At 42.8% G+C, this 22,718-nt stretch overlaps 1 protein-coding gene across 7 annotated transcripts in view; it reads left to right on the forward strand.

Annotated features, from left to right (window-relative positions):
• arap1 (ArfGAP with RhoGAP domain, ankyrin repeat and PH domain 1) overlaps window positions 1-22,718 on the forward strand; it is a 48,961-nt gene that overhangs the window by 19,807 nt on the left and 6,436 nt on the right. For all 7 annotated transcript variants that reach the window (XR_003932822.1, XM_030108828.1, XM_030108830.1 and 4 more), the window contains exons 6-30: window positions 260-412; window positions 494-563; window positions 682-802; window positions 936-1,120; window positions 1,250-1,356; window positions 2,839-3,038; window positions 3,284-3,369; window positions 3,764-3,946; window positions 11,191-11,365; window positions 12,518-12,652; window positions 12,771-12,906; window positions 13,053-13,155; window positions 13,663-13,855; window positions 14,229-14,274; window positions 14,671-14,834; window positions 16,221-16,433; window positions 16,720-16,825; window positions 16,922-17,069; window positions 17,539-17,625; window positions 17,947-18,024; window positions 18,208-18,325; window positions 19,209-19,322; window positions 19,409-19,554; window positions 19,649-19,731; window positions 20,483-20,542. Coding sequence is in view for 6 of the 7 variants with exons in the window: in XM_030108828.1 (XP_029964688.1) it covers window positions 260-412; window positions 494-563; window positions 682-802; window positions 936-1,120; window positions 1,250-1,356; window positions 2,839-3,038; window positions 3,284-3,369; window positions 3,764-3,946; window positions 11,191-11,365; window positions 12,518-12,652; window positions 12,771-12,906; window positions 13,053-13,155; window positions 13,663-13,855; window positions 14,229-14,274; window positions 14,671-14,834; window positions 16,221-16,433; window positions 16,720-16,825; window positions 16,922-17,069; window positions 17,539-17,625; window positions 17,947-18,024; window positions 18,208-18,325; window positions 19,209-19,322; window positions 19,409-19,554; window positions 19,649-19,731; window positions 20,483-20,542 (3,210 nt within the window). In the remaining variant the exon portion in view is untranslated. The remainder of the gene's footprint in view (window positions 1-259; window positions 413-493; window positions 564-681; window positions 803-935; window positions 1,121-1,249; window positions 1,357-2,838; window positions 3,039-3,283; window positions 3,370-3,763; window positions 3,947-11,190; window positions 11,366-12,517; window positions 12,653-12,770; window positions 12,907-13,052; window positions 13,156-13,662; window positions 13,856-14,228; window positions 14,275-14,670; window positions 14,835-16,220; window positions 16,434-16,719; window positions 16,826-16,921; window positions 17,070-17,538; window positions 17,626-17,946; window positions 18,025-18,207; window positions 18,326-19,208; window positions 19,323-19,408; window positions 19,555-19,648; window positions 19,732-20,482; window positions 20,543-22,718) is intronic.

The following is a 22,718-nucleotide window of genomic DNA, read 5'->3' on the forward strand; positions in this document are numbered from 1 at the left end:
GAAGTATGGCATGGTTTCATGACATTTTCAACTGTCAGTCATGCTAATTTTGCACAGTTGGGAAATGAACAGCATCTGAATAAAATCTGACATTTTAAAAGTAATTCAGTCATTATCAAGTATTTGTATGATCACTCAGTATTGACAAGTATGTAAGTCCCTCTGGAGAGCTAATAGTACAACTGGATTGATTGTAAAACAACAATAAAACAGAGATTAAGCGCATATTTTCCTTCTTTTACCATTTCTGCCTTCGAAGCTCTACCCTGTGGCAGGATGAGTGTCTTGGCAAACAGCAACGCAGCGTCTACCTGCCAGACAATGGCAGGCTTCCCCCTGCTGCCAAACAAGACAGCTCACAGCACTCTGCAGTCATAAAGATGGGCTGGCTGGACAAGAATCCCCCTCAGGGGTATGGAAAACATCCCATACACAGGAAAAAAAGTTATTTTCGGTGGTGCTAAATGTTTCTTTGCATGTTGTTTTACTGCAGGGCTCTTTATTACCAGAGGCGATGGGTGAAGCTGGATATCGACTATCTGAGATACTTTGACTCTGACAAGGTAATGAGCCACACTCAGAGCTCATTGGCTCAGCTGCAGTTGGATTTTCAATCGTGCAAAAACTATTACGGATGGATTTAATTGAATTGCTGTTTGTGCGTGTGTGTGTGTGCTGCAGGACGTGTATTCCAAGGGCATCATCTCAACAGCGTTCATCACTAATGTGACCAGTGTTGGGGAGCTGAAATTAGAGGTTGGCACAAGCAATCGAACCTTCATCTTCAGGGCTGAAAGTGAAGGTGTGTCTCTTTACTGTCCTTGTATGAATTTACTTAGACGCACAGTGTTGCTGATGATTTTTAGGTGTGAAAACGTCTCAGTCATTGTTTGTAGTTTTTGTTTTTTACTGAATGTGTCTACACGTCGTTCCAGCTGAGAGAAACGACTGGGTGACCGTGCTGCAGGACGTCACCAGGGGGCGCCAGCGACGCAGCACCATCAGCCCCGTCACATCCTTGACCCCAGACTATCAGGGCTATTTGGAACTCAGAGGATTGCGCTCCAAACTTTACACAGTTGTCGCTCTTGATAAAGTCTATCTCTACAAAAACATTGATGTAAGATGTCAGTCTGTGGCTGCAGAGCTGAGTTTTCAAAATTAACACGAGCATTGATTTCATAAGAAAGGAATATTTATGATCACTTGAAAAAACAAAAAACAAAACTTTCTCTTCATTTCCTTCCAGGACTATCGCATTGGAGTAGGCATCACATCCATTGATATGAATGTGGGGAATATTAAAGACACAGAACGACGTAGCTTCGATCTCACCACACCATATCGGATATTCAGGTAAATACTCCACTCACCAATGCGAACAAAATAGTTTATAGTGATTCATATACAGTCTTTACCAAAATGCAACCTGCACTGACACAGAAATGATTTAACTGCTGTGGTTTTTAACTTGTTGTGAGTGAGTCAACGACTGAGAGAGAGCGAGTTGTGGTGGTTGGACAGTTAGAGAAATTAGGTCATGTTGTCTTACCGAGAACTCGCCCCTCTCTGTCCTGAGAGCCTTTAGCTGGATGTCTCTGTGTTTGAGCATGTGAAAAGCTGTTTTGTTTGCCTGTGTGTGTGTATGTGTGGTCTGTTGGCTGACTGTGTGCAGCCTGCGGTGCAGGGACCCAGCTTGACAGGATGGGGACATGTGAAAAGGCTTGTGTATTTTTGGGGGGCTTGTGGGTATGTGTTTGTGTGTGTGTGTGTGTGGCTTTGATATGTTGTGAGTCTTTATCACTTACCGTATGTCTTATTTCCTTGCAAACTTAACTATACTCAGTAATTCTGAAGATGTCTTCATATTAAGACAGTTCTTGAATGTAAATAAATAATCTTAATTCAATATTCTGCTCCTACTTCCAACACATTTGTGTAATTGAGTCATCAAAAGTTAGTTTTACAGGTTTCTGACTGTGTTCATTCAGATGACCGACGTCATGAAACACATCAGCCAAACAGTGAACGAAAAAATTCTTGTCTAAACATTATTGTCAGTCGTCTCTTGGGCTGGTTTTGAAGGCTAGTTGAGCATGTAGGACAGGCTAACCAGGTCTGACAGTTCTTCAGAGCACACCTTGAGGATTTTTCTTTCTCGATGTGATTGTTAAAGGCATTCAGTTAAAGTTCCCTCAATATACTAAATATGTATTATAAGGGGGAAAAAAAGTGATAAAACTTGTGAAAAGGGGTTTGAGATTGAGTCAGTCAAGCCTAGAGTAATAATATATAAATCTGGGGTGTTTGTGGACACTTCCAGCTCATCACCTGCTTAAGAAAACATTCATACATAACATAACGTCCTACTGCAACAAAGATCTGTCTTGTTTTTTTCCCTCATTGTCACGTGGGTGAAAGATCTTCTCAGACAAAATCTAAGTATGTAATTACCAGCATATTTGTTCATTCAAAGTGGGCTCAGCCATATTTTTTAGACATTATGGTTGTTTAAAGAGTGTTTGTGCTTGAGTTACTATTTTAGGGGTAGATAGAACTAAATCAGGGCCAGACGGATGAAAAGAGGAAGGAAAGTCTGAGTCAAGCTTCTGATCTGTCCGTATGTGCATGGATGTGAGTTTGTATGGATTCCAGGTTGTGATTGAAATATATTTAGCAAAACAGGAGCCAAGCAAGAGTCAGCTCCTCGTGCACCCATGAGCATCGGGACACAGACGGACAGACAGAGCCGGTTCTGGCTCCCTGTCAGTTGGTCGCTGGCTGTGACACCATCATGTCAGGACTAACGCTCAGTCATGTGCTCGTGTCTCTCCGCAGTTTTATAGCGGAGTCTGAACAGATGAAGGATCAGTGGGTGGAAGCCATGAGGAACGCCATCGGTGAGGCTTTGTCCAATAGTGAGGTGGCCGAGCGAATCTGGGCGGAGACCAGCAACAGCCTCTGCGCCGACTGCGGGGCTCCCAAACCTGAATGGGCGGCCATCAACCTGTGCGTGGTGATCTGCAAGCGATGTGCAGGTCTGTATGAGTGGGTTTGGGTTTATGAATGTTGCTTGGAAGTGTCTCTGCCAGACCTACTTCTGTGTTTTTCTGCATCAGCCTTTCCCACCATGTATTTGAATATCTATATTTATTTCTTAAGAAGAAAAATTTTCTTCCCTAAAAATGGAATGTGATGAAACGCTTCCTGTTGAATGTCTGAGCAGCATTGCTTGGTCATTTGTGAACTGTAGTATCTCATTTAAAATGTCTCCATGTTTCAGGAGAGCACAGAGGCCTGGGTCCAAGCGTCTCAAAAGTCCGGAGTCTGAAGATGGATAGAAAAGTCTGGACTGAAGAACTTATTCAGGTACACACAGACATTTGGTGCTTGCCCTGGAAGGATTGGGAAAAAGCACCCAATCTTGTCCTGAACACATTAATCTCAATCATACAGCCAGTGTTGTTGAATCTCTTATAATGAGGTAATAGCATTACTGTAAGTAACGGCGAGGCCAGTACGGAGTCCTGATCTCAACTCTGCGGAGTTTGGTCAGGGTCACATGAAAGGACGAGGAGTTTGAGAAGAGTTTTGAACTGGCATGGTTCAACAGAAGATCATTGCACAGAGCTTAATGATGCCCAGACAACTTTAATGTGGAGTCACTTCACTTACTTTCTGCAGGTTGACAGAGGACAATAGATGCTGTTATAGGATGCAATAAACTAAAACACCCTCTCTTCCTTACATCCCTGTGATGCAGGTGTTCCTGCTGCTGGGCAACAAGCGGGTCAACAGTTTCTGGGCAGCGAACGTCCCGCCGAGCGAAGCCTTGTCACCCTCCAGCTGCAGCGACGAGAGACGGCGCTTCATCACCAACAAATACCGCCAGGGCAAATACAGGAAATACCACTCTCTGTATGGAAACCAGAGTGAGCTCAATAATGTGAGTTGAAGTCACTTCTTGGATCGTTTGCTTCTGTCTGGCTCACTCTGCTGGTCAGATGTGTTTTTGTGCTCTGTACTTTGTGGTTACGTTTAGTAGACTAAACTGGGAAGTTAGTCAACATATAACACAGCGTGGCTTCAGAAGCAACTCTCGACAGTTGGTTTCGTAACCTGCTACGGCAGGGTTGTATTAAAAACCCATTTTGCTGTCCTCATTCATTCATTGCTCTCTTTTGCTATTAAATGTAGCACTGGCTATTCAGTCCCCTCTGTTTAGAACTTTGCTCAGCAGAAGCTGTGCCGTACAGCTACAAAGTGATCCATTGACTGAGTTGTGACTGGGTTTTATATGCCGTACATCTAAACACCATACTCTGCATATCTGCACTCTCACTTCTCTCACTACTCAGACCCCAGTGATTCTGAGATCAGACAACATACAGAGAGGCAACTAAACATGCTTTTAATTCGAAAATAGTTCAAAAACTACTTTTAATAACAAAATATTCTGCTGCAAATGGAGGATTGAGTTTGTCAGTAGAATTGCGGCAGATGTGAGATGAATGAGAGCTAATGATTGCGTCGGCTCCTCTGCTCTCACTCTAAAGTTGACACTTTCCACTGCAGCATTTCATTTTCCCTTTCTCTACTGGCTAATTTTGGAAACCTGCTTTTGTGCCAGAAGTGGGGCATTTAATGGACTGGTTTGAACTTTCAGTTAGAGTGAAAAACAAGTTATTTGATTACAAAAGCAGACTGAATCCCTGATTAAGTCTGACGTGTAAAACACAGTCTCCCGGTTGCAATGGCTGACACTCAGAGTTTGGGTAAATTCAACTGAGTGCGGTTTTCAGAATACTTTCCATCAACCAGGAGAATGAAAATATTCAAATTCTCATATGAGCCATTGAAATTAAATGCAGGGAAGATCGCGAAAACAACAATTCTCTGGGAATTTTTTTTCATTATGCTTTGAACTGAATGAACGGGCATCTAGACTGAAGTGTGCATTTTCCTAATTTCTCAAGATGCTTTCCCACAATGACGGTTGAACTTCTGTGGCATTACTCTGGCGATTACTTAACCCTTGGGTACCTGCTTTGAAAGATTACTTGAGTGCAACCATTTTGAGCTTTCTAACTGTGGTTTGTGTTTGCGGCCTTGTCCTTGTTCACCCTCTTAAGTTGCTACTTTCGGTCAGTGTAAGTCCGAAGCGGGACGTTCGGGAACAGCCTGGGAATGGCTGCAGCAAAGCCTTTGATATTGTGCTCTTGCAGCGCTGCATCATGTGTGGTAAATGTCTGAGTGTTTGAGACCCAGCTGGGTCACTCATTAGCTGCTTAACCCACTTACTGCAAGCCATTTGAACGGCTCACACACACACACTGAGTGTGTGACTGACTCACACTTACCACCCGACTATGACTTATATTTTTAGGCCTCTCAGGTGTTTTGAACTGCGTGTGTCTACATGTGTAAGCCCGTGTGAGTCAGTGTGTTTGAGATTTGCATTTCCACTTTAAAAACGTTGCTTTAGCCGCCGCTCCGCCTCTCCAGCTCTTTGAGCCTGTTTCATTTCCCGATACAGTTCGCAGTTCTTTTGAATGCGGGACCTCTTCCTCTCGTGGATGTGGTCGCTGCTCTGTTTGCTTCTGTTTCTGGTCGAAATATTTCACGTTCCTCGGCATTGCAGTGCTTTTCTTTCATCCTACTGGGGCGTGTCTTAAGAAAACACTCTGTTCTTGTGGTACAACACTGCAACAACACGTGATAAAGCACATGCCAACCCGGTGTGTTTTGACCTGAGACGGCAGAGAAAGTTTGGTTTCTACTTGAGTGTTTTAGTGCCTCAGGCTGCATTTGACTTTATTTACTTGGCCTTTTTTCCTCCGCTTCTCCGTTCCTTTTCTTCATTGTTTTTCCTTTTTTGTGAATGTGACATCATTACACACTGATTTAACTGGAATGTGGAGTAACTCCGCCCCTCCCTCTCCTCCTCCCCCTCCTCCTCCTGTCCTCCTCATTGTTTGGCTTGGGACTGCTGAAGTAAGTTGATCCCTCTTAACTTCTGCTCCTTTTTCCATTTTGTTGCGAGCAGTAATTTCTGTCTGACTAAAAAAGTTCGCAAGTGAGCTTTTTTTTTGACGCGCCAGATCTTGTCAGCCTGTCTGCCGGCTGACCTTAAACCAGAGCAGTGATTGAAGGGAACTGAAAACTGGCAGGTAAGATAGTGTGTGTGTGTGTGTGTGTGTGTGTGTGTGTGTGTGTGTTGGAGCTGTTGGAGTGGATACCAGAAGTGTGTTGTGACTCTGTTGTCTCAGTGTGTGTGTGTATAGGCGTCTTCAGATTCACAGTAGTTTTGCAACATCTGCCAGTGGAGTTTGGATCTCAGCCTGTAGCCTCGGTGCAATTAAACCACCACGTCTGAATGCATACTTTTGTGTTGCAACTGTGCACGGCTGCACTGGCTGTAGTTGCATGATAGGAGTGCGCGTTCTCATTGTCGTGCATATGTATTTCTCTGGAGTGGGCTGAGATATGTTGACATGCATATTAATGTGCCTGTGTAGGCATGTTTGTGTGCATTTTTTAGTATTTTTGTGTGTGCTGCAGTTTCTCCCTCTCACTCCCGTGGCCTGTGTGTTCTCTGTACTCACAGGAGATAACAAGCACACCTCTGTCTGTGCCTCCTTCCTTTCTAACTCTCCCTTTCTGCAGGTCCCGTCTCTTTGTGCCTTCTCTTATTACTTTACTGTGTTGAGCTGTAGGTCATGTGCTCTTTGTGCTTCCTGTAGTAATTTTATTTTATATTCTGGGATGGAATGTGAACTGAAAATTTACACTGGAGTATTCTCAATGGTTTAAAAAAAAACAGTGAAACTTAAATATTTGCTTTTTAAATGCATTTAATGACATTGTCATTAGCAGACAATCAACTGAACTTATCCTTATAAAGAAATATGTGCAGCGTGTTTCTCAACAAAGGTTACAGTAAATAAGGTTTAAATTCGGACTATTAGTTTTGTTTAAAAAAAAAACATGCCGGTGTAGACATTAAACAAGAATTTTTTCCTTAATTGGCTACAAAAATGATCAAAAAGCTTAAACATTATTTGGAAGTTTGAGTGAGTAAAGTTTAAAAGTGGTGAAACATGCAAACAGCACCTTGGAATTGGTACCTTCAGTGATTGATTCTCTTTTCTTATTCAGCGGCAACATCAAAAGTATTGAATTTTTTTTTTGAGCATCGACACATGGATCTCATGGATCAGACAGTCTTCGTCTGGCTTTCCTTTTGTTAAGCAGCATATCCTGAACATGAGTCATAGTGTGTAGAGTGAAGTGACAGCCAGCTCAGGGTCTCTGCCAAGCCAGTATATAAACTTCTCTGAATCCCTTTCATAGGCAGATAAAAAAATCTTTCTCAAAAGCTTTGTTGTTTGGTGCTTTTTCCTTCCAGTGTGTTTATTTGGGGGAGCATAAAAGAGGTGACAGTGAAGTCTACAGTATGGCACTGAGTTATTTAACACTGAGAGTTGGCAGGTTGACAGTATCCCAGCTTGTGGGGTCCAGCAGCCGCACCGCCCTCTCACACTCTCTAATCCAAGCCGTCTTGGGTTCGAGCTGCTTGTTGAGTGTGTGTTTGTGACAATTGGCAGGTCACTGTTAGTTGGTTTACTCAACAGAAAGCTGGAAGGTTGTAGAAAAAAAAAATGCTTGTACTTGTTTGTTTATGGGTTTTTATAGTTTTAGAATGTGGCGAAAACTTCAGATGTAAAACAAGACTTCTAAGTGTTTTTATCCTTCATTTTTGTCAATTTACCACTTTGTTCGACTATTTGTTTTACATTTAATCTCATTTGTCCTGAGGTTGTTCTCACTTTGTGAAGATTTGCTTTTTTATACTTTTCTAGAGCTTTTTTTTTTTCATTTAAATTTTTTCAGTGCGTCTCAAACTCTGTTTTTTTTTCTCCATTTATTACTTCTTTTTTTAATGACCCCTGTTTCAATCGTCTGGATTTTTACCTCTCTGTCTCTCTAAGCCGTCTCTGGTGAGGTAATGATGGAACGTATGTGGAAAGCAGCTTTCTCTCATCTGGATTTGATATATGAAGATTCATGCACATGTGTGGGTGTTTTTTGGGCTGGACATTCCGTATATATGTGCTAAAATCTACAAAGCAGAGTCCGCTGCGCGTTGACTGGTGGGTGGGGGGATGTCATGTTGAGTTTCCAGCCAAGTACAATCAGTCTCTGATTAATGAGCCCGACTCAAACCCTTTCATGTTCCTTTCACAATATTTTTCTTTCTTGTGCTTCTCTCATCTTTTTTTTTCTCCTCCAATTTGGACCCATACTACTGCCAAGGCCAGATGGAGGCCTGCGATTTTAGACACACCCAAGATGAAAATCTTTCTCTCTCTCTCTTTCTCTCTCTCTCTCTGGGGAAATTGGGTAAGATTCTTGAATTCCCTTCTCCTCTCCTCTCACTGTGTGTGTCTGTGTGTGTTTTTGCATTACTCTCTGCCTCATCGGCAGCAGATGTCAGAGGGTGAGGTCTTCAAACGCCCAACAACCCATTTCCTCATTGTTCTTTGTTCTGATTGGTTCACTTCTCACAATTAAAATAAGCATGCCTCTCTATTGAATTACTTTACACTGACCTATATACAACACATCACAGCTTTTGCATGTGCATTTACTTGAGACAGTCGACAGCAGGCTGTGAATGTCACGAAATGTCACACTGACTGCATTATGGTCGCTGGAAAGCTTCTGTTCATGAACAGCGTTGTGCCAGTGGTCAGATGTATATCATGACCAGGATTTGTCTTTAGTAGTGCAGCTAATGTGAGTCTGCAGCGATTTATTTGATGTAAATTTCCAGGAAAACTATACTTTTTATCTAAAAAATTATTTTGGCTTCAAGAAATGTAACTCCTCAGCACATGAAAGTGGAGTGGGGTTCCGCCTCCATGAAGATGTACTATTTCACATACTTTCCCATTGATTCCAGCCGCTTTGATTTCGTTTTGACACGACTGATTGTAAATTCACCTTAATCTTTTCGATGATATCCACCTACTTCTTACTTTGAAATATTTGCAACATTTTTCTAATTGTTTTAGCAGGCGAATGTTAACAATATACTGACATGCTTTACCTGGAAAAAAAAATGCACCTGAAAACAAGTAAAAGATGAAGATGCCCAATACCGCGAAGCAGATTAACTGTGATTCTAAAACACCTGAAACCACTATATCATGAAAGAGTTCATGTGGATGTGCTCTGCTCCAGATGTTGGACTGCAGCTTTACCTTCAGTGATGCAGCTGTTGTTGGGCGTGTGCGTGTGCGTGTGCGTGTGTGTGTGGTGTCTCTTGTGCAATTTTAGTCTTTGCTAATTAGTCTGTTTGTCTGTGTGAAGACTTAACAATACTTAAATAGAGGAGGAGCTCTGTTTGTTTGACAGTGTGTTGAGGAATTTCTCCATCAGATCTGAAAGCTTATTGGTTTTAACACAAGGGGTGTGTGTGTGTGTGTGTGTGTGTGTGTTCTCGTATTTCTATCCTTGTCGGGGCCAAATGTCCCCACAAGGATAGCAAAACGTGGAACGACGTGCCTTGTGGGGACCTTTTTCCGGTCCTAAGTAGGAGAAACAGTGTTTTCTTGACCATGTTGTTGTTACTGAAAAAAAGTAAAAGTGCAAAAACATTTCTTTAGGGTTAGGCTTTGTTGTGGTGTGGGTTAGGGTTAGGGTAAGGGTCAGGGTTAGGGGCTAGACATGAATGGGAGTCAATGGACGGTCCCCACAAGGATAGAAATACAAGACTGTGTGTGTGTGTGTGTGTGTGTGTGTGTGTGTGTGTGTGTGTGTGTGTGTGTGTGTGTGTGTGTGTGTGTGTGTGTGTGTGTGTGTGTGTGTGTGTGTGTGTGTGTGTGTGTGTGTGTGTGTGTGTGTGTGTGTGTGTGTCTTTAGTATAACATATTACTACTTCCTCCAGTATCTAAGCCACAGTGTTCCCTTTTTGACTCCCTCTTCTTCCTCATTGAAATTTTCATGTGCACACTTTTTAAAAAGAATCATAAAATGGAGTTGTAATATTTAGTCAATATAGATTTTTAAAGATAACAAATCCATTTCCAGGCTCAAAAATAGATGTTTTCCTCATGTTTGAGGTTTGCTCAACATAACAATGTATTGAAGAAAAACACTGGATGAGATAATCGCATATAATATCATCTAAGCTTCCCAGTCCCGTCAGCTTTACTGCTGGTCTTTGGACTTCAGGTCACAGGTGATCCTCTAGCTTCAGGGTTTTACTCACTAATCACTGCCAAATGGCTCGAGGCTGCTTCGTTATTAAATGTTCATGCAGTGGATTTGGTTAATCAAAAATTGGCAGACGACTGAAACACCTGGAAGCTCCTGGTGGATAGTTGTCTGTTGTTATAACTTGCTCAGTCACAATAAATCCTCCCGAAATGACTCAGGTTCTCCATTGACGCTACAACAGAATTGATTTTTTTTATTTATTTATTTTTTTATTAAAATACACAAGATGCATCCTAAGATTATATTTAGAAGTGAATGTCAGTGTCAGTAGGTGGTTAACTGGGTGAAAGAGTCAAAAATATTTATTAATATACAGGAACAGGAGGAGAACTGCAGGTTTTGAAGCATCCCTATGTGCTCATATACTTATATATACATTTATAAAAAAAATTTTTGTTTGTTTTGTTTATCCCAGTCATTAAAGTCGCCCCAAAAAGAGGTCTGCAGTAAGACTGCTCAATCACAGGCAGGATCCACTGTCACGTCAGGCATGAGCCATGGCATAAAGATTAGAGTAGTGAGCTTGTGTTCAAAAGTCCAAACCTCTTTGTTCAGTTTACCACAGCGATCACCTGAGCTAACCCTGGACCCTTCACTCCTCGGGTGCTGCCATGAGGGAGGAGCCAAGGATGTGTTGTTAAGGTTAACTATTAATGTGATGGGTCGAATCAAGAGAAATAATTTTCCTCAAGAGAATTAGTAAAGTTTCAAAACTATTTCAGTTTGATTATTTGATATTCAATACCAGCTCTCAGTTCTGAGAGGCTGGATGCTGTTCTTCCTAACGCTTCCAAGCAACACGCGGTGATTACATTTTGTTGTTTATGCCTGTTAATTATGCGTGATTACAGTTACCTGTGCAGCTCTGTTTAGTCTTATTGTCTCTCACTGTCTCCCTCTCTCAAGGCTCTGTGTATAAACGTGCAGAGCAGTGATGTTCTGGAGACGCTGTGCCTGATTTTCTGCGGTGCAGATGTGAATTGTTCGACTGGTATGCCAGATTGGCCCTCCCCTCTCTCCCTGGCCTCTGCTCATGCACAACCTCTGCAGGCTGAACTAATTAGCCATAATCTCAACACAGGTACAGTATTACACACGTATTACACACACATGATCGCACCCTTAAATTTGATTTCACAGCTGAGTAGGATTTACATCCCTTTAATAATGATTTAGATAAGCTGTGTATCCAGAGATATGCTAATTAAAAACAGATTATAAATCATCCGGTATTTCAGTCGGAGTGGAATCCTGAGAGAAGGTGCTGAGGCTGTAGCCTGATGACGCAGGGTCCATGACGGGGGAGTCGTTCAGAGATGTAAGCTCAGACCAGGCTGAGGAGCGCTTTAGTTGTAATGAGCAGTGTGGTAATATTCAAACCCACCGAGGGCTTCAGAGGGGGGCAATATAATCTGTTTCTCCCCACTGTGTTTCAGAGTTGCAACTGCTGCTTTTTGTACAATTTGTTAAATCCTAAACAAATGAAGCCAATTCCAGACATCTTGATGTTGTTTGTCTTCATGTTTAGAGAAGGGTTCTAATAAAATGTAACAAAAGACTCAAGTCCCAGTAATTTACTTTTGTAGTTCACTTGTGTTCCACTTTTATGGTGATTTAAATTAAAATTGACCACTTTCTTTTAAGCTCAAAGATAACTCTGTTATTCTATCGGCAGATACTGTCACAGTGAAACACTGTAAAAGATTTGGAATATCAATACATGGGTTAACTGTGTTACAGCTCAAACTTGACAGAATTGACAGTATATTCCTTTTTATCACCAATTCTTAAAAAGCTTATAAATAATAATTGCTCTCAGTTTCGTTTAAAGCAAAAGTCATTGGCTCTTGATCCCAGCGAAATGGATTAACATAGATTATTTAAAAAACTGCCTTCAAGCTATCAAAATCTGCTCCGTCAGATTTATCAACCGTGGTTTCATGCAGGCGTTTTACCAAATGGAAAATGACCGGGAACACGGTGAGAAGTCCGAGTTCGGGAGCTACAGTAGGACAACAGAATTCAGCACAATGTTTTGAGAGTTGAAGCGACAGTGAGAGACGGTGTTCCTGCCCTCATCCACAGTACGTTCCAGAGAACGGGACATGTTGACATAATGGGAACACGGTCAGCCAGTACAAAGCAGGAATACCAAATATTCTCATGAGAAAGTTCACAAAATTGAAACAAGCATTCTTGGTGTCTCACTTAGCTGTTTTTTTTTCCTCTGTAGAGCTGCCACGGTTAGACGCCGGTGAGCTTATGGAGCCGATACAGTACCTACCAACACCTTGTGTTTCTCACAATGGCTTCTTGTTCAAGACTGCATCCATGGGCCGGGCGACCGCGGAGCACAAAGGCAGGGAGGGTACGTCCACTCTTCCCCGCTCTAAAACGAATCATGAGCATCTGGAGACGAAACTGCTGTATATTGTCTTTAAATAGCAAAATATTTGTCAATAATGTTGATCCTTTTATCTTGTTAGAGTTCAGCCGTCGCTGGTGCACATTAAACGACGGCACGTTCAGCTACTATGAAAGTGACAAGAACTCGAACCCTAACGGAGTGCTGAAGGCCACAGAGATAGTCTGTTTGGCTGTCGACGCCCCTCAGAAGCACGGGTACACACACACGCACACGCACACGCACACGCACACACGCAAGCTTGTTTGTGTCATTAATAATTAATTTGTCACTGTGTTTTTTTTTTGTTTTTTTTTATTGCTCTGTGTCTTACTTCCCCTCAACCTAATTTTCTGACCGCCAGATACAATCATACTTTTGAGCTGTACACGGAGGCGGAGCGTCTCTATTTGTTTGGCACGGACGATCCAGACGGCCACAAGCAGTGGGTCAAGTCTCTCGCCAAGGTAACCTCCAAATGCGTGTGTTCTTTGGACATCTTCCCTAAAGGGATAACGAGTAAATAAGTTGTTCATGACCTACCATACGGCAGATAAGAATAAATTGGATAAGAGGGTCAGTGCTCCATGTGTTAATAAGTGCACTGAAAAGTAGGATGTTTGCAGGATTGTTGACAGTGAGGATGGAAATATTTCTGATTTTTTTTGTAGCCGGGTTTTTGCAATCAAAATTCAACAATCCCAGGTGTCAGTCACGGCGTCATGTTGCACCTGTGAATTTATATGGATACACAGAATCCCATCTAAAAGAGCCAACCACATGCGCATTAAGCGCTCTGCTCCTCTCTATCAGTATTCCTTCCACTGAAGCGCTGCAACATTTTGTTCCGTGATTATTGGCTTTCAGGACAGTGTGAAAAGAATAAAGTGGTTGAATTTGCATGAAAGGAGAATGGCACCGGTGATTGATGTGCTTTATATTTCAAAGTCTCGCTGTCCGTCTTTTATTTGCAGAGCTTTATTCCACCCAGCGCCGAGCCTTTGCTGAAATTGGGTTTTGAGCGGATCGGGCGGCTGAAGTGTAAAGACGGCTTGAACCTGCAGACATCAAAGTTGGGGTGGTTCGCCCTGGTGGGCTCCACGCTTCACGTCTACCTGGAGGCCAACAAAGGGGAAGAAATCCACCTCCGCAAGCTGAATGAACTCTGTGAGTCTGAGGAAATCAACCCCAAAGTGACTTCTACAGGATACATTTACATTTAGTGTTTACTGCAAAGTTGGTGCACGACAGTAATTGTACGTCGTTATCAGTATTAATTTTTCTGACAACTTTTTAATGTTAATGTCTCTACATTTGAAAACAAATATCTGTACGTTCTATAGCTTTATTCTACAAAGTGGAATTCACACAGAATGATCCTGAGTTAATCTGAAAAGATTAAAGCTGCTGACAGTAGCAGATACTCAAACGGAAGCTGCAGACGTTGACAAATTCACGAGTGTATTCAAATCCTGACGTGGCTCCAGCGCTGAGACCGTCAGCCGCAGGAAACTGATTGCTGTGTGTTTGTGTTTTCCAGCAATTCAACAAGACAATGAAGTGCTGGTCTTGGTGGAGAGAGGCAGGTGAGACGGCAAAAATAACCAGGAATTGTGTGTTATATTGCTGAAGCGTAAAAGCTAACAAATTAAAACGGTGGTTGCTCAGAGTTTGTCACTATTTAAAATTGCTCATATTAAAGGAAACCATAATAAAAGAGGGGGACATTTCTAGATGTAACCTGTGGAGCTTCACAGAAACAAGGCTGGAACAGTTGCCTTAAATTAAATTACTCATTTGGTTCAATGGGTTAAAGCCTCTTAAAAAAACAATGAAGTTACTAAGCTCTGTTTTTACTGATGTTTTTAAAATCCTCACTGTAAAATATGTAAACACTGCTATTTTTTCTCCCCACGTACTGATTGTTATTGTCGCTCCCTCATGGTTCCCTTTTGCCCTCTGCTGCAATTCTCTTTGCCCAGGACTTTGTACATCGAAGGAGAGAGAAAACTGGATTTTTCTGGCTGGTGTGGAGCCATCCAGGCCGCAGCGGGGAGCGGAGGAGACACGCTGAGCCAGCAGCAGCTGACGGAGACGGACATACCCGTCATAGTGTACAGCTGCATCGGCTACATCACGCAGTGTGGTGAGACGCAGCTACAGAGGCACACAAACGGCCCGTTTCTGTCAGTTGACTTCTCGTACCGAATGAAAGCCTCACTGCTAGTTTAACGCAGCACTGAATGCCTTCAGTTTCATCACAGGAAAGGTTACCCTCTTGGCTCCGTCACTTGATGCGGTGGCGGCCTTTGTGCAAATCGTTGGGGACTCCTGGCACTTCCCAAATGTTTGTGTACTCATGTGACTGTAATAGCAGGATTCTGTCTCTGGGAGAGACCAACAAAGCAACTCTGTTCCATCTTCGTTTCTGTCCTTGCTCTCTCCTCGGTATCAATTTCCCCTCCCTCATTTTTTTTCTTTATTCCCCGGCTTTCTTACACAATCATCATTCCTCCTCCCCCCCACGCCTCGCTGCCTGGACAAGTTTATTCCTCAAACAATGATCCGGTTTGACTTTGACGACTGGACAACAGCTGCGAAACGACGGGATAAAATCTTTATTGATGCAATCAAATGCTGTAGCTGTTTTGAAACAAGTGTTGCAGATAACAAACACTGAAAGATGTCTGCCTCTGCTGCACGGCACAAGAAGAGATCGCTGTGAAGTGCTTCACTTGAGACATTTGACCTCATTCTGGTTAAAAGTGGCTGGTAATTCTGAGCCGGTGTTAGAGTGCAAAGAAGAACAAGACAAAAAGAGAAGTATGATGGGCGGTTTTTAAATCAACAGAAGCCTTAGAGTAAGCCTTACTACTAAATGTATGGCGTTATTACATGTTGCAACACCGACATGCTAAATTAATTATGAATAATAGTTGGAAGACGAGTTTTTTTTTTATTGTAACACCTTTCAGGTCGTTCAGGTTTACAAGAGTTTGGAGATGTGGCACAGTGAAGTAGAAGAGCAGTTAAAAAAAAGGTGTAAATAAGAATATAAATAGCTGAAAGTAATCCAGAAATTATATTTGAAAAACAGGCCAGGGGCTGCCTTGCTTGAATTTGACAATGATAAAACCTCCTCCAGATAATCCGACTTTGTGTGCTTAATTGTGAACTCATGAAAGTCTTGACATGCAGCAGAGAGGACTGCTCGCACCTCTGTCTGTGTTTACACATGTTTACGTGTTATTATCACACTGTGATGGACAGTGATGTATCAACAGTTCTGCTTCATTTTTAATCAGCTGTCAGCTGAAAAGCTGATGATGGATAACACAGTCTTTGATTGATATCGAGCATCAGAGTGTTAGACTTTGTACAAATCACTCCATCTCTTCTGCTCTGAATTACTTTTCTGTTAAAATATAAACGTTTGATATTCTTCATCAGATGAGATGAGATCAGATCCCTTCCACATCATTTCTGTAAATACCGTGATTGTTAATATACAGTATGTCTGCTCTCTCTCCAGGCTTGACGTCGGAAGGCATCTATCGTAAAAGTGGCGTGAACTCCCGCGTGGCAGCGCTATGTGAGCGCTTTCGCAGCGACGCTCGCAGCCTCCGTCTGAAAGAAGGGGAGCATCAGGTGGACGACGTCTCCAGCACCATGAAACGCTTCTTCAGGGATTTAGAAGAAGGCCTGTTCACGGCAGAGGACGCCCCCACCTGGCTCAGCGTCGCTGGTAGGAGTCACTAAACAGCAATAATGCAGTTTAACAGGAGGTTAAATAAACTAAATTAACTGGACACTGGTCAGCTTTCACTGCCAATTTTTTTGTACTACATACACATGAACCTGTCCACAGGTCAGAACAGAAGCAAAAACTGCTTTAGTAACAGAGTTTTCGCCATGTTTGGCTGTATCTGTTATATCTGTTCTGCTGCTCTATGGTACACCTCCCGCCGCTGTTTTCCCTCTGCGTTCATGATGTTCTCTTTTCTTTGCTCTCCGTCTGTCTCGTTCTCCAGCCATTGAGGATGAAAGTAGAAAAATCTCCCAGTACAAGCTGCTGTTGAACCGGCTGCCTCGTGTCAACAAAGCTACACTACAAGCTCTTATCAACCACCTCTACTGGTGAGACAACATTTCAGTCCAACACCCGCTTGTATCTGTAGTTTATGTCTGCGTGCACACATGGGTAAAATGGGATTTTCACTGTTTTCATTTCAGCGTGCAGCGTTTCTCTGATCGCAACCAGATGAACCTCCACAACCTGGCTATAGTGTTCGGCCCCACGCTGTTCCAGACTGATGGGAAGGACTACACGGCTGGCCGTGCCATCGAGGACCTCATTCAGCACTACACAGTCATATTTGAGGTAAAGGGTTCACTCCTCGCCGCACTGCAAGGAGAGGGCAGCGCACTCTCCTCTGTCGTCAGAAAATTGGAAACGCCGTTCGCTGTGCGCGGGTTTCAAAGGTTGCATGCCGCCTTATCACATTGGCTGTGAAGTCAATCTCAGAGAATGTCAGGGGCGCGCACTGAAAAACACAGATATAAACCACCCATCTTCACGTCCCTCCCAGCTTTATCCCACTCATGGTTGTAGGCGGTTTTGAACCAAACAACTTCTGGCAAAAAAACACAGAACACCCTGAATAGAGCAAGGCCAGCACGCAAACAACGAAATTATCCATGTTTTTCTAATTCCCTGTTTTATGTTTGTGTTTATATGGAAATGTCATGCCAGTGTCGTTGACGCTGGTTTATTTTCGTGGTATTTTGGTCATGCGATCGGTTTTTAACGTCTGCTTTGATAATCATTCAGCTGTTTGTGTGGTTTGCAGGTGGATGAGCAGCAGCTAAGGAAGCAGCTGGAAGAGATCAAAGTCATCATCGAAGTGCGAGATCGGCTCCACATAGCGAATTTCCCCGTGAGTCTCACACACACACACACACACACACTCTCACGTTCACAGTTGTCCATGTTTCACGCCATGATACGCTGCCTTTGTGTGTAATGTTGTTTAGGTCTCAGCTGAAATGGAAGGCTGTAAACCCTTAATGCCTTATCTTAAATTCATGCATTAAGCTGTTTGCTGTATTAGAAGTCTTATTTAAATGCAAATTTTCGGTTTGTGCCTTTTGCATTATGGCAGCTTTGCACGCAGTTCTTCATTATCTTGATGTTGTTTACTCTCATTTGCGTGTGTGTGTTTGTGTTTGGTTGTGTGTGTGTGTGTGTACTCGACCAGAGTACTGAACCAGGCGGCCACTTCATCTGCACCGTGTATCTGGAGAAAAAGGAAGAAACGGCGGAGCGTCACGTCAAGGTGACTGGGTGTTGACCTGATGACTCAACATGACTGGACGCTTCGCTGCCAGTTCCCTTCCGAAGTGCACATTAAGCGCCACACCAACACACACTTCTTGCATTAATACGCAGCCACACATTTCACTTTGCCTTATACCAGAAAATCTATGTGACAGAGTAACGGCGGCGCTCTCCCCCTCAGATCCCTGGTTCCATGACGGCAGCAGAGCTGACGTGTGAGGTTCTGGACCAGCGGAACATCGCTGTCAAAGACAAAGAGTACTGGAGCTGCTGGGAGGTCTGCGACAAAGAGGAAATGGGTGAGAGCCAGATGGGTAATCAGAGGCTGGCTTCATGGTAGTCTGACAGACTGTGGGGCATTTTGCTTCTTCGAATCATTCATTGGTTTTCTTTGCTTTCTTTTCCAATTTTCTTCTCTCTCTTTTTTTTTTAATCATAGCAAAAAAAAAAAAAAATTTGTTCTAAAAGAACACGAATTAATGTTGTTTCAAGCTGTTTCAGATTAACATGCAAAAATGAAAAGGTCCACACGACAACAAAAAAACACAAACGCCTGTGAAGTGCTCTCTGCTCTGCCTGCAGTCTGAACTATCCAGCGTGACACACAAACTCCAGAGGCGAAAAGCTCATCCCGGCTATGTGACTGTGAGCCGCGGTTTGTTTTCAGCCTGGTATGTGGGCCATCTGGTTCCCCACCAGGAAGCCCGTAGGTGGCTGATCAAGTGCCAGTGACGCTCAGCTGATTTGGCAGATTTCCTATGACTCGTCAGAAAAGCCACCTGCTGATTACACAGGGAATGGGAGGACTGATACTGAGAGATGTGAAGGACATCAGAGAGAGAGTGAGTGACAGGAGGAGCTGGAGGGATTCCTGTCATTCAGGTGACGGCGAGAGACGACAACCCTGGCTATTTTTGGGTTTGAAACCGTAGGCGTGAGGAGCAAAAACTTTCCAGGGATGTAAAATAACATTATTATGAAAAGAGACAGCTTTTCTCTTAAAATAGAATATTAAAAAAAAAGAAAGAAATGTCTTTCAGAAATATTCAACAGTCAGTCGTGGCATCAAATCTGACAGTACCTCTTCAGATCATGTGTTCTTCCGAGAAATGTTTCACCCCCCTCTCATGTGAAGAAATTATCGGAGATATTGTCACCTGCAGTCTAATTTTCCACCTGCAGAGCGTCCGCTGCACTATCAGGAGCGAGTCCTTCCGATCCTTCACTCCTTTGGCACCGACTCCCACCTGCTTATTAAGAAGCACATTGCTATGGAGGCGATGCTCCTCTACCTGGGTAAACACAGTCAATACGAGCACGTTGGTCCTGTTTTGACCATCCCTTTCCCCACATTCTTCTAAATCTCTCACTCGGATCCATAGGAAGTAAAGTCGACGCCTCTAAACATGGGATGATGAAATTCAGAGAGGAGCGAAGCATCTTGGGTCTGGGGCTGTCCTCTGGGAATTTCCACGACCGATACTTCATCCTCAATTTCACCTCGCTCAGAATGTACAAGGAAGTCCGGGTAAGACCTGCAGAGAAATCTTCCCGTCTGTTTTTGTAGTCGCCACATTTGTAAAAACACTCATCGCTGTGTTTTGTTTTCGTTTTCCTGTCAGAGTAACCGACCAGAACGCGAATGGCCAGCGAAGAGTTTAAGAGTTTATCTCGGTATCAAAAAGAAACTCAGACCTCCGACATGGTGAGTTGAGCACCGACAGTCTTCCCGACGTCGGGAACTCTGTAACATCCAGTAAGGCTCGATAGTGATCAGAATTCCGCTTCAGTGGGTGCAAATGGAACAATGAGTTTCTGCAGATTTCCCCTCCAGACTGTCCAAACAATTCATGTCTTTATTTCTGTGGGGACTTGTTGTGAGTTTTTTTTTCCTCATGAAAACTAGCTTTTTGAACTTCTTTCTTTTTAGAAATAAACTCCTGGCTTTAAACTTAAGTGACTTTACAATCGTACAACACGTTTGTGTCACAAACAGTATACTGCATAGCAAAATGCAAAAGAGGATCATCTTGTTCTGAATGTGATGCTGGAGGAATGGCATATTTGCATGGAACGGGCTCCAGTCTAAATATATTGAGAGAATTAATCTGTAAACTCCTGTGAAATTTATGTGATTTTAATTAACTTTTACATTCCACTACCATTAATTTGAACCAGCTTGGCCAGTGCCCAGGAGCACACTACCTGATTTATTTTTTTGAAATTGTGCGCAGGTTAAGACCCAGTTTTGTAATCCTGCTTAATCTTCTCCAAACTCATTTAAAAGGATAATGAATAGCTAAAGTAATTTATTTTCTAATTTTATTTTAGGAGCCTTGGTTTTGCTTTATCTGAAACAACTGCTGAGCAGAGTGACCACTAGGGGGCAGCCTGACCTTAAGTATTGTAACTCCCAGAACTTCTGCAGAAGTAACTTCATCTCCTTTTGCCCTCAGCTGGGGACTGACTGTGGTGCATGAGAGCAAGAAGCAAGAGAAGCAGGAGAGACAGCAGTGGTAAGTCGACGTCCAGCATGCATGGGTCTCACTGTCATACGTCTGTTTTATCGCTCATCTAAAGACATGTTTAGTGCAGAATGAATTTTTTTTTTTTTATGCTTCCCAGTTACATAAAAATCACATGCTCTCCTCCATCCTTCTTTCATACCGGTTTATATCTGTTAAAGGGACTTGGGTTCTTCCCAGGGGACAAATACAGAGTTCAATACAGAAATAAAAATGAGAGTTTGCATCCATCGATCCGTCTTACTGCTTTAGCGAAGTAATTTTCGTGAGGTGCTGGAGATGTTCAAAGCTCTCGAGAAGCTCCGGCTTTGGACACTTGAGTGTTGGGAGTCGGCAGATTAAATCATTTTCTTTTTAAATCAATGAAATAACTGGAGTTTAAAAGCAAACATTCAGCAGCTAATAGACTTAGACATACATCTATTTACACATCAACACATTTCTTCTTAAAAGAATTTGATCAACTCAATAAAACCCAAAACATTCACTTTAAAATTACTTTACTTGAACTCCACTCGAACACACACTTGGAGTAAATTGTTCATATTATTAAAATGCAATTAGTAAATATCAGTGCAGAATAGAAAATGCCTGAATTTTAAACAAAAGTCCAATTAATTCACAAAACTTGTGATTAAATAGTTTCATCAATTGAACGCTTTAGTTTCTATTTGTGATCAAACCACATACAGCTGTTTTAATTGAGGACATCTGATGACAAATCTACATTTTATGAAATTTTCAAACTCGAACCAATGTTAAATCCAAGATTATGGCAAAACCATCAGTTATTTGTCATTTTTCATTTAATATTAACATAGCTCCTCCTAATCTGCTTGAGATGTGTGTTGATTTAAAGTGGAGAGGAAAATCAGTTCATTCACGTTGAGCTCCTGCACAGAAAACATCGTAAAATGCTACAAAACGGATCTTGTGTAACACAAAGAGTGTTCCTCTTCTTATTCCTAGCTGAAGGTGGCATTTTCCTGGTGGGAAGACGATCACATTTCCGACACACATGTAAATACGACCGACATGAGAGTAAGCTGGCAGCTCCGCTGTAGGCGTCGGAAACAGGCCACATCCCTGCATGAGGGTTTTGGAGATGGAGCCGTATGAAAGGTCGGCTCCACCCGGGAGGCCGAGGAGAAAAACACACGAGTACACCTGTGAGCGCCGCTCGGCTCTAATCCAGGTCTGTTCGTGTACACGTCCACGTGCGCTCGCCCCATGTGAGCCTGTGTTCATGTTACGCCGGGCTCCACATTGTCAACAGCGGTAGACGTCTTCACAGCTGTAATGGGAGCGCTGTTCCCGTCACGCTGTCGGCAGGATCATCTCTTGGTTACGCTCCACCGTCACATCCCTCACAGCAACAAACCGCATCTGTGAGGAGGACACACACACACACACACACACACACTTACAGAGAAGGGCCGTGGATGTTTGAGACAGATAAAGAAGAAGGGTGAGAATATGGGAGGTCGGGACGCAGACTGCAGAAAACCTGGAATTTACGGAACATGAAAAGCTAGAAGAAAGCGCGAGTGAAAGATTGAAGATGCAAATGTGGCTGATGAGGTGAATTTCTCTCCGCCAGTCTGACTTTCACCCTCCTGCTTTCAACATTCACTTCATTTTATCCTGGTGTTGCTTCTGTCCACTCAAAACGTCCTAATACATTAATTTTCCCTTTTCTGCAGTGCTACTTTATCGGCCACTTTTTGCAGTCAGTGCACTTAAGCTTATAGGGACACTGATAAATTTTCTGAAAAATTATGTAAATTTTATACGGTGGCTTTGTGGAAATCCATAATGATAAATGAGCAGCATTCATTCTTCTGCTGCTGCTGATAATGTTGTAGATTAGCAGGCACTTAATTACAAGGCAGAATGAACAAGTCGAACGTATTCTGGGAGATAACGAAAGTGTAGGTAAGCATGCTGAAGAAGAACGACTGCCCTCTTTTGGATTGCAGCAGGCGCTAATGAGCTCCGTTCGGCGTAATGATGCAAGCAGGGGAGGGTGGGGAGCTGTGCGTCTGCGAACCACACCGGGCTCTAATGCGTTTCTGTGTAGAGTCTGAAAACTGGGTGCAGATTACGTTCCCTCTGTAAGGACCTAAAATGTCAGACTGAATGCATTTTTACAAGTTTTTTCCCCCTA

Source organism: Salarias fasciatus, chromosome 14, assembly GCF_902148845.1.
Source record: "Salarias fasciatus chromosome 14, fSalaFa1.1, whole genome shotgun sequence".
In the NCBI taxonomy this organism is placed as follows: domain Eukaryota; kingdom Metazoa; phylum Chordata; class Actinopteri; order Blenniiformes; family Blenniidae; genus Salarias; species Salarias fasciatus.